General features: G+C 43.0%; 1 protein-coding gene across 1 annotated transcript in view; it reads right to left on the reverse strand.

Annotated features, from left to right (window-relative positions):
* LTN1 (listerin E3 ubiquitin protein ligase 1) overlaps positions 1 to 12045 on the reverse strand; it is a 154171-nt gene that overhangs the window by 86512 nt on the left and 55614 nt on the right. The window contains exon 16 of the mRNA XM_030204279.1: positions 5928 to 6129. Coding sequence (XP_030060139.1) covers positions 5928 to 6129 — 202 coding nt within the window. The remainder of the gene's footprint in view (positions 1 to 5927; positions 6130 to 12045) is intronic.

Genomic DNA, 12045 nt, shown 5'->3' on the forward strand with positions numbered 1-12045 from the left:
ACTAATAATGAAATATAGATTTAATAGTATAAATGAATGATTCTGCAGCACTCAGGATTCCTCAAGGTAAATACCATATATGTTGGTATTTGCAGAATTGTGCTAAAGTGGCATGCCAACACATATGCTTGTATATTGTGGGATGCTACCATTCTAAATATTTACATGCGTAATTTGCACATAAATGTTAGCGCCTAGGTTACAGAATTGCCCCATTAAGCTGAATGTCTGATCTCTCTATGGGTACATCAATGTTAAATACTATACTTATGGTATTGGTTTGATTGCTTTGTTTCATGTGATATGAAGAAATTATGTTTTACCTCATCATTTTCTTTCCTTTCTTTCTACCGGACTAGTCCATCAACCCATGGATGGAGACAGAGAACAAAAAAGTAGTTCCATGTGCTTAGCCCCTCATTGGGGAATGTGCAGCCCTAAAACTCTAGCCAAGCAATGATGCTCCAGTCCAACATGTCGGTCAATAGTGAAAGATAAGGCAAGCTAAGGCAAGCTGCCCCACTCAGTCAATTACAGACATAACCTCCCCCCCCCACCCCCCCCGGAACTAAGTCAGGATAAAAGTGATACAATACACCCCCCCAGCAAACATCCATGAAAAGGAACGACATGTACAAGACTGACTGAAAGCAAATCATAAACATGAATGCATACTCTAAAAGGGAGGGATTCTGGACTGCTCTGGTAGGACTAAAGGAAAATAAATCATCATCAGGTAAGACAATTTTTCCTTTCTTGTCATCCAGACCAGACCAGTGGGATGTAGCAAAATAGTCCTTAATAGCCTGGGCGCAAAGTAAAATAGACGATGAAGATAGAACAGAATCATGAAGAGCTGGTCCAGCTCTGAAATGAAGCACACGCTGAATATCCACATTCTAGAACTTACAATGAACAATGAAAGCGAAGGAGAATGGAGGGAAAGGATAACCCTTCAAGAACAAAGTACTAAGAAAAGGACCAAGCAACAGTCCGAGGAAAAACATTCGTCTTCCAAAGGACCTAGGACTCATTTCATACTACCTGAGAAACTAGGGAGTAGTTGACCATGAACCAGGTCTCACAAGGTGACCAGATGACTGCGTTCATAATACACTTAGCCACTTTGGCTATGAAGAAAAATTATTTTCAGTTCGATGGCAAAATTTTCCAGCAAATTTCAGGAGTCGCTATGGGGGCGACCCTCGCATCCTCTGTTGCAAACTTGTTTATGTCATGCTTCGAAGAAAAATTTGTCTATCCAAGTCCATTTTGGATACACGTCAAACTATGGATAAGATTCATAGATGACGTGTTCATGCTTTGGCAAGCTGATCTCTCCACACTCACTGATTTTATTCGGTACCTGAACATGCGTCATCATAAAATCAGGTTTACTTATCAGCAGGACTTGAATGAGATCAATTTTTTAGATGTGTGTGTTATAAAAGAAGCTTCCGCATTTAGAACGACAGTGCAGTGGAAGAAAACGGATGTCAATAGTTTACTACAGTATACCAGCTGTCACCCAAAACCTCTGAAGGACAGTTTACCTTTTTCACAGATGCTGAGATATCGCCGCATTTGCTCAGAAGAACAAGACTATAGAATCAAAGCGAAGGATTTAAGAGAACGTTTACAACAAAGAAGATATCCTAAGAAAGTGGTAAAACAAGCATACCGCAGGGCTAAATATGATCACCGAGAGCACTTGTTACATCAATCTGCGAGCACACAACATGCTGCAGAAGATATTCTGACATGTGTTCTAAGATACACGACTCAAGCTAGTAAGGTATCTACCATCATAAAAAAAACATTGGAATATTTTACAGATGCTACCAGCTTTTTCGGGCACAAGAGTAAGATTTGCTTATAGTCGCTCAAGAAACTTGAGTCACAGGAAATGCAATGATTGTTGCATGTGCCAGAATATGTTGGAAATACAAACATTTGAACATCTGCTGACAGCAAGAACATACACTTTAAGAACTAATACTGACTGTAAATCTGACTATCCAGCTTATTTTCAAAAGAGAAAAACGCACATAGTGCGACCTAAATCGGGAGATAGATGTTTGTCTCGCAAAGGCACCCAAATCGGTATAATCGAAAGTCGATTTTGGGCGTTTCCAACTGCACTCCATCGCGGAAACGAATAAAGTTGACGGGGGCGTGTCGGAGGCGTGGTGGAGGCGGAACTGGGGCATGGTTATCAGCCGAGGAGAGATGGGCGTCTTTAGCTGATAATCGGAAAAAAAAAAAAGGCGTTTTAACCGCGATTTTGGGTCACTTTTTTTGGACCCTTTTTTTTCACGAACAAGTCCCAAAAAAGTGCTCCAAACCACTGGAGGGAATCGGGGATGACCTTCCCGGACTCCCCCAGTGGTCACTAACCCCCTCCCACCAAAAAAACCCCACTTTAAAAACTTTTTTTCCAGCCTGTATGCCAGCCTCAAATGCCGTACCCACCTCCATGACAGCACAATGTGTTCGATCCTCTCACAGCCTTTCCCTGGGTCAGATGTGGCTCTCGGGTGCAGTACAGGGTCATATCAGCATTGCATTGTGGTGGGTGTAGGGTATTGGGCTCCGTGATTTCATTAGCTTGTGTTACAGTCTCACGATGTTGGTAGTTGGTAGGCTCTTCTCCCATGGTGCTTTTCCCCCTGCCTACTGGGTCAGAGTGTGCCCTGTTGTGTTTCCTGTTGTAGTCCATGCGGTAGTGGCCATTTTTGTAAGCCAGTTTTAGTTCCCTTTCCTGTGTTAGCCAAGTTAGACAACTTAGTTCTTCCCTTGAATGTGGCTGAAAGAAGGCATTGTATACCATTCTGCCAGCTCTGACCTACTGCTCATCTCAGTACCAGGGAGACTCGTTGCCAGTGGGGCACAACCTCTGATCTGCAATTAACTGTGAGTAAAGGCGGTTATTCCAATAAAGGACGTTTTCGGAGAGATTAGTCTTCAGGTGTCAACTGGTGTGCCAATGTTATATAGCAGCAACCAGTCCTAGAGGCCTGCATGTATGCAGGTCCCTGGAGCACTTTTAGTGGGTACCGCAGTGCACTTCAGGCAGGTGGACCCAGGCCCATCCCCCCCCCCCCCCCCCCACCTGTAACACTTGTGCTGGTAAATGGGAGGCCTCCAAAACCCACTGTACCCACATGTAGATGGCCCCCTTCACCCCTAAGAGCTATGGTAGTGTTGTACATTTGTGGGTAGTGGGTTTTGGGGGAGGGGGGTTGGGAGCTCAGCACCCGTGGTAAGGGAGCTATGCATGTGGGAGCTTTTTCTGAAGTCTACCGCACTGACCTAGGGTGCCCAGTTGGTGTCCTGGCATATCAGGGGGGCCAGTGTACTACCAATCCTGGCCCCTCCCATGACCAAATAGCTCGGATTAGGACGTTTTTGAGCTGGGCGTTTTTAGTTTCCATTATCGCTAAAAAAAAAACAAACGCCCAGCTCAAAAACGTCCATTTTTTCGAAAATTCGGTTCGGCCCGCACCTTCACGGACCCGTTCTCGGAGATAAACGACCATGGAGATAGGCGTTTCCGTTCGATTATGCCCCTCCACGTAATCTATTGCATATTGTGTCCCTGCAATAAAACTTATGTGGGACAGACCACACGTCCTCTATATATTCACTTGATCGAACACAAAAGCGCTATTAAAACAAAAAAGAATACTTCACCATTAGCAGTACATTGTGAACCGCTTCATCATACCTTTTCCCAATTAAAATGTTTTGTTTTGCAGCAAATAGAAGAACCTCGGAATCGCATTAGAGCGAACAAAAACGTTTATTGCTTCAAAACGAACAACGTTGGATTTTTCACCTCCAATCCTTAGCTCCAATGGGACTCAATGGCAAAATTGAATGGAGTCATTTTTTCTGATGAAAGAATTCTCTGTCCCTTTCAGCTCCCAACCTAGCGTGATGCCATCATTATGTGACCCGTACTTAAAAAAGCGTGCGCGAATATACACACATACACCCCCCCCCCTCCAACTTAGTTCTGAATGGCCCAGGATGAAGTATAGCGTCTGACGTTTCTCTATAATAGAGGCAGCCATATTTGCTTACTTGTTTCTCTCCGATTCACCACAGAGGAGGTAACTACTAATATTTCGGTTGTAAATGTGTACAATATGTATCTAACCTGATTTTTTCTTGATAGATACTATCGGTGACCACAACCCTGAGGCAGAGGTCAAAACGCTGGCCATCGTAGGCTGTGGTCAGTACTCCTGGTGGCTGAGAGACTGATATGCTGCAAAAGGAAAAGTAGCAGCAAACAAGCAAAGCTAAGTAATCTTCCTAGATTCTTTAAGAACAAAGATAAGATTGCTGTTAAAATAGAGGTTTCTGGCCAATGATGATGAAGCCCAGCCCCCGCTATAAATAATTAAAATAAGCTGGGGGCTTCTCAAGGCCTTTTCCTCTTGAAAACGTGCATTCTCCAGCTAAATTTTCTAGTCTGGTGAGATTATACTTTTGGTATCAGATTCCCCAAGAATTATAGATATTGTTGATTCACAAGGAAGGGGTTCACCACATAGTATAGTGTTGTTAAGATTTAACGTGACCTCTGGGAAAGCCATAAATGGCGTCCAAGCCCACAGGGAACACTCAAAGGGAAGGGGGAAAGTGGATTGCATTTGATATACCGTGCCTTTCTGATTACAATCAAAGCAGTTTACATATTATACACAGGTACTTATTTTGTACCTGGGGCAATGGAGGATTAAGTGACTTGCCCAGAGTCACAAGGAGCTGCAGTGGGAATCAAACCCAGTTCCCTTGGTTCTCAGGCCACTGCACTAACCACTAGGCTGCTCCTCCACTCAACAGCTGCACTGGAGAAGTACTCCTACCCTGCTAACCTTAGCAATGTGTCCCCAAGAAAAACAACTGATTTGTCAGGTAAAGAAAACAGCTTACCACAAACGGCCCAACTGTGTATGCAGATAACCCCCCCTTTTTTTTGTTTTAGGGTAGCAAAAATTGTGACCATCCAAGGCATTTACTAGCCCCATCAGGACAACGCAAGCTGCCAGATCACAAACCCTGCCAAGAGTTTAAAAGTGCGGGCTAAGAAGACGGTAAAGGAGGTTGGGAGAACACCCCCATCCAAAACATTATGGCACTGTTGTTGCCAGGCAACCGTAACTGGAAGCAGTCTCTGAAACCAGATACCCAGGATCTTGGCATAACATAACAAAACAGACCCTCCAAGATACAGCTAACATTGAACGGCAACAGTGTCGCACTAAGACCGAACTATATGCGCAAGGCATATTGCCACCCACAGAGAAACCGACGGATGAGAGAAAAAAAAGGGTGCCAAAGAAAAGATACAGACCGCACCAAAAAAATAGAGAACACCTCAAAGCACTTATAAAGGTGGAGGGTGATCTCAGATCCTTGGTTTCTGTAATTTCTGAGAAAACCTCTGTGAAGAGTTGGGGGGGGGGGGGGGGGGAGACTCAGCACCATCGAGTGTCACCCTTGCTCCCATTAAAGTGAGAAGGGGAGCAAAACTATGTAGAAACAGGACCCCCTGCTCTACTGTCCAACAAAACCAACTCTGGGTCAGGAGCTGGCTGAGAAGAACTGATCAGGAGCTGCATGATTCGTCCACCATCTGAATGGAGACAAAGAATACTGAGAGTTCTAGGGATGCACATTCTCCTTTTGAGGGGCAAAGCACATGGAACTACTCTTTGTTCTGTCTCCATCCGCAGGTCGAAAAACATAACTCACTGGTTTGGTCTGGTCAACAAGGAGTATGAATTTAATACTGTAAACAGCTTAGAAATATACAAATAAGAGGCAAAAAAAAGCACTACTAAATCAATGAAAATGAAAATGCAATGAATGAAAATGAACTTCAGCTACCTGGTTTTAAACAATTACATACTTACAAATACTGTTAATCTTCCTTTGCTCATCCTCAGTAATTGTAAGAAGTTCCTGCGTTTCCATTACAAGCAATGCCATCTTACTTAGCAAAGACGATGCACAGAAATGGTTTGTAAGCCTGGCTGAGGAATATAACTTAAGATCAGTTCCAGAAACTTCACTATTCAGGCTCAGTCTTCCTTCAAGGAGAGGCTTGTTTAACCACTACAATAAAGTACAAGAAATATAACAGAAATAGCTGCAGCAGCTAGCATAAAATATTTTGTAATATATTAATTTAATTTTAACTGTTCCTTTTTTTTTTAGAGGGAAGGGGGGTTTCCAGCTCAATCAGAACCAGCTATTACAGGGTTACATCACCATAAGTTTCAATTTGCAATTATTTAGGGCTTTTCTCTCCCTCACCCCAAACCAAATCTGGTCCAGCCACTGGTTCAACAATCCCTGACCTTCCACAACCTGGCTCATGTGCACCCAGCCTGATCATTAGGTACTGCCAGTATGTGATAACTGAGATGCTGTACACCAAGACTGAACAATGCTTTTGCAGCATCCCCTGCCTTGGGTGGCCTGAAGAAAAGAAACCAGACTCAAAAATCAAACCCAAAATACCCATATGGCGGAACTGTTCCTTAACTAATGCACTGACTGTAGGATTTCTAAGTTGCAGCTGTACATATAGTGCAATGGCTAGATGTTTTGGAATGGATTTGCATTCATTCCTTTTCAATAGTAGCTCAAGCTGAGTTACATTCAGCTACTGTAGGCATTTCCCTATCCCTGGAGGGTTTACAATCTAAGGTTATACCTAAGGCAAAGGGTTAAATGACTTGCCCAAGATCATAAGGAGCTGCAGTTGAATTTGAAACCTGGCTTCCCTGGATCTCAGTCCACTGCTCTAATCATTAGGCTATCCCTCCAATTCAGAACAATTCTGAAACCTAGGTACTCATCTTGCATCATCCTCTGTGACTCAATACGTGACTAATCATGTCAGCAAAGTAGCAGTCCAGGAGAGGCTTGGTAGGATCCACAACCAGGAGCAGCAATGGAAGAAAAGTAGATCACAAGGATGGACGTTTAAAAGTATAGTTTATTTAAAACTGCTCTGCATGGCCACATTTTGCCCACTTCTGGGTTACTTCAGGGGTTAGTACAATTTAAGGACAAATAAACACAAGTTCTTTCCTGCTTAAAATGGTCAGGCAATGGAGGCCGAAACACAACGTTGTGTCGAGTCATTTCTAAGGAAACATTAATAAACTGTGTTAATTTTATTATTAATTATTTGTTTGGTCCCAGTTCTTTGGACAAGCCTGGTTTACTTTTCCCACTTCTTTTATCTCTGTTTGCTGATCTGTGGGATCTATTGAGTTCTCCACATACGTGGATCCTCTTTAGCTTTTCATTAAGAACTGCCTACTGCTTGCAGATTGTCTTGTATATAGTGACGTATGTTCACAGCACCAGATAACTATGTTTAAAAAGTAGTCAGATTTTTTTTTTCCAATCGCCAATATCCCAAGATAGAACATGTTACATGATTGTGTTAAATAGCAATAATTATCTTAACATTTTAAAAAGTAGTCTTGTCCAAAATACAGAGTAAAACATGCCTAACATAAGAACAGAAAAACAAAACTGAAAGGGACCCGTTACTTATATTGCATTTAAAAAATCATCATACAGACCAGCCTGCTGGTTAAAACCAGGCAGTTGCCTAAGCAAAATTATTCTATTAAAACTGCACACGTATACACTAGCATTGTTATTACTAAGCTACTAGCCTTTAAAACTGCATGTGTACATGTAAACCCTACCTTGAACAGTTACTATCCTAGGCAGAAGTCTAGTTTAGCATTGCCTGTCTTTTTTAAAACTACATTTCTAGCTGACGACTAGAGGGGCATCCTAGTCAGTGCAGAAACAAGATTTTATAAATCAGACATGTGACTAGGTAAAGCATTGTGGGCCTCTTATCAAGCTGCACTAGTGGTTCCCGCATGGCAATGCCAAAAGAACCCATTCAGCTGGCGATATTTGGAGCGGAGAGACAAGCCCTTACCCAAGTCCCTGAGGAAAGTTGTGAAACCCACGGAGTTGGGCGTTTTTCCAGGGGAGAGCAGTCTTTCAACAGCGACCTATTGTTGAATGGAACAGTTACAGCGCTTCACTGTTGGGAGCTTCCAGCGTCTTGGGAACGCCAGGCTCACCAGATAAGTACTTTCATCACTATTAGTTATTATATCATTTGGTGCTTATATTTTAACTGTTTCATTCAGTGAGAATTCCAACTCACTTTTGTGACATTAACAAGTGCAATTTAAACATAAAGGCATTTCAGTGTTTTGCACTTTATTTTGACCACTTATAGCACACTCACATCACTACAGGAGTGAGCTCCCAATAATAGAAGTGCTATGTCCAGTGGTTTGCTGGAAAATTTTTAACAACAGGCTCTCTCTCCAGGGATAGCCAGCCGTACAATGTGTGTGTGTGTGTGGGGGGGGGGGGGGCGAGGTGGATTGGAGGGCAACTCACTCCTCACTCTCCCCTCTGCCCCCAAATGAGCATGCAAGGCATACCTTTGCTGGCAGGGATGCCAACTATCTTTCTCTTTTGATCCAGGCACAGGGAAAAAAAAGAGATTTTAAATGCTCCCAGGTTTCAACCTAATTCATGTTTAATGTGGGAATATAAATCTCATAAATAACTTATAAGTAAATAAATAGACAGAAACTCTGGATGTTGAGCACCTGATTCTCATAATATACCTGTTTTAGTATAGAAAAAAAAACTCTCTGCATGAATACAACACATGCTAGAGTGTCCCTATAACCAGCCCCTCCTCCAAATGACACACTAATTACGATTTATAACAATTTACTACTCTATCTATGAAAAGCTGGCATGTTTGAACATATAAGTGAGATTAAATAAACATGCTACCAACATTAAAGAACGACAAATCAAAGGACTGTTTGATTTGTGTGGGATGATGACTGCGTGGGGTAGGGGAAAGAGACAAACCTCTGAGGAATCTTGACTTAATATGTCTTCTTTGCGCTGCAGCCCTGCATTCACTGTTACTGGCTTCCTTTCTTCTCCATGGCCGGTACATCGGTGGCCTGAAGCAAGAACCTTGAGCTGCGATCCTCATGCTTGTGGCAGGCAAAACAAAAAAACAGTATGAAACCGTGCACGGGGCCGTAGCCCTGCACGCGCTGCTGCCAGCTTCCTTCCTCCTCCCTCTCCTCAGGATGTAGCTTCCTGTTTTGGAGAGGGAGGAGGAAGGGAGCCGGCAGCAGCACAGGCAGGGCTACAACCCTGCGCACGGTTTCATGCTCTTTTTTGTTTTGCTGCGAGCGAGGGTCGTCGGAGTCGGAGTGAGACGTCCAGCCACAGGGCAGCTAGAGCTGACGCTGCCAGGAAGGGACCTGAGCCAACCCTGTCCAAATTTTGGGAGCCAGTTGTTAAAGTTTAACAACTGGCTCCCAAAATTCTTTAAAAAATAACAAACGGCTCTGGCGAGCCGGTGCCAGCTGGTTCCAGCACACCACTGGCTATATCCCACTAAGGTCTTATTAGCCCTGCAAGTGGGTGAACAAAAGGTCTAAGGGAGCTCATCCTATTTGAGTATATTATAATTTATACAGTGATTTAATGTACACAGTACTTTGTTCCTGGTTTTTTTTGGTCTTTACGATTTACCAGTGAATTAAAGATTGATTTATTTGTAGTTTTGGTATATGTCACTGTCCATAGACATTTTTTGCTATTGAAATTTGAAATAATTACACATTTCTCATTAAGGGCCCTGTTTACTAAGCCGCACCAGTGTTTTTAGCGCACACTAAAATTAGCGCACGCTAAACACTAGAGTTGCCCATATATTCCTATGGGCGACTTAGCGTTTAGCACGTGCTAAAAATACTAATGCGCCCTTAGCGCTGCTTAGTAAACAGGGCCCTAAATTAGGGAACAGAGAAAGTAATCACAAACTCCTCTGAATACAGAAAGAAAAATTTACATCAATAAATAACTAAATATTACAGCCCACATCTAGGAAGAGCAAAGAGATTTAAGTACCTAAAGAAATATTAACTGTGGCAAAATGGTGAATTTTCCAGCATATAAATTACAAGAATATTTCATGAAGTGTATTTCTCTAGTTCGGCCAGCAGGAGGTGCATGATTAGGTTTAAAGCTGTTATAGAGAAATAACTGTTCCTTCTTTAGTTTAACACAGAGAAGTTAACCTGCAGTGATGTGGCCAGCTACTTTTAAAATTTGCAATTCTGGGCTCTGACTGGCCCAGGAGCTCAAATTCAGCTAGGATGTATTGGCTTTTTCTCCAGTCTTAGACAGGGAGATTTCTTTGCTGAGGGCTTGTGAACAGTTATATTTGATAACCTGTGAGCTGCTATATGTCCTGAACTCCCCAGGTACTATTTAGATAGTAAACAAATGTTTAGTGTTATAATTGATCCATAGTTCAGTTACCTGTTATTGTTTTGCTAATTGCACCTTTTCTGTTCATTGTTCTAAATTTTCATGACAATAAACATTTTTAGTTTATTGCCTCTGCTTGTTTGGACTGACTAAGAATCCTGGTGATTTGTGTCCTGGGTCTGTGAGTGCTTTCTAGGAACTGTGGAACCACTGGGAGAGTGCGGCCCCAGTAACCTAGAAATCACTGGGGATAATTTGAGAGTGGAAAACTTGCCCAGAGGCGGTTGGGACCCAGTCGGAGGGTGCTAGTGTAGAGCACAAGTGGCAGGTGCAGCTGGACCTGAGCTGTTCTGGGGGTAGACCCTCTTAGTGGCAGTGGGGTAGCCCTAGGCAGGAGGCTAGGGATTCCGTGACATTAACATTAGGCAATATAAGAGCTAAATCTTAAATATTGAGACCAGACTAATCGTTAGAACTCGATATTCCAGAACAATCTAAATCTAATCACTTACTGCGTTCCTGTATAAACCTTTCCAAGTGAGAAGGGTCATAAAAATATATTGGGTTCCCTGAAGTGTAATGTAACACTTACAAGGGAACTGAAGAAAAAAAAAATGTCCCTAAAGCCAATACCTGACCCTTCACAGCTAGAAAAGCTTTCCTTGCCAATTCAGTATTCCTAGACACATCTGGAAAGATCTGAATAGTCTTCCCACAAAAAAAGCTCACAAGACTGCAGATTTATCTCCCTCATGCAGGAAGGTGATCAGGAGAGTAGCCCTCTCTGAAATAACATCTGTGGAGTTCTCCAAAAAGGCAGTCATATTAGAACTTGCTGTAGGGCCCAACTGACTTGCACATCCAAAATTAACCTTTTTCATAGATACATAATAATACTTAACCAAAATTAACTGATCTGAGTTAGGCAGTCCCAGAACTTTCTTAAAGTATTTCCTTGTCAGTATTTCAGCTGACAGGTAACAAGTGAAAGGAACATTAAGAAGCCGTAAATTTCAGCTTCTCATAATGTTCTCCATAGTCTCTAACTTGCGATGCAAAATGAGACTATTTAATAGCTGAAACACTCATATTCTACAAGGAAGAAATTTTATTATCTACAGAGATTATCTGAGAGAAAACATTATCTATTCTCATATCCAGCTGTTTAAATTTAGAAATAGATTCAGAGGTAAATCTGAGGAACAATCTGCCTTAGTAATACTCTAGTAAAAAAGGCCCGTTTCTGTCAGAAATGAAACAGGCGCTAGCAAGGTTTTTCTCGGAGTGTATGTTTGAGAGACAGTGTGTGTGAGAGATGGAGAGTGTGATAAAGTGTGTCAGAGAGAGTGTATGTGAGAGAGAGTGAGTGTGTGCCCCCTCCCCCCTCCCTTTATGGTTTGAGGCCCCCCCCCTTCCACCCCCACCTCTCTGGTCTCAGGACCCCCTCACCCCCTCTCTCCAGCTCCCCATGGGGGCAGGGGGAGAGTAGGGTCACTGGACATGGGTGGCTGCAGGGGGGGCAGGGGGAACGGAGGGTCGCAGGACATGGGTGGCTGCAGGGGGGCAGAGGAGAGGAGGGTCGTTGTTTGATGCGCCACTCCCTACCACTTGCTCCGCGTGTTTCCCTACTCCTCCCCCTGCCTGGGAATCAGCTGTGAGTGATGTCAG

The sequence above is a fragment of the Microcaecilia unicolor genome, chromosome 5, assembly GCF_901765095.1.
Source record: "Microcaecilia unicolor chromosome 5, aMicUni1.1, whole genome shotgun sequence".
In the NCBI taxonomy this organism is placed as follows: Eukaryota; Metazoa; Chordata; class Amphibia; order Gymnophiona; family Siphonopidae; genus Microcaecilia; species Microcaecilia unicolor.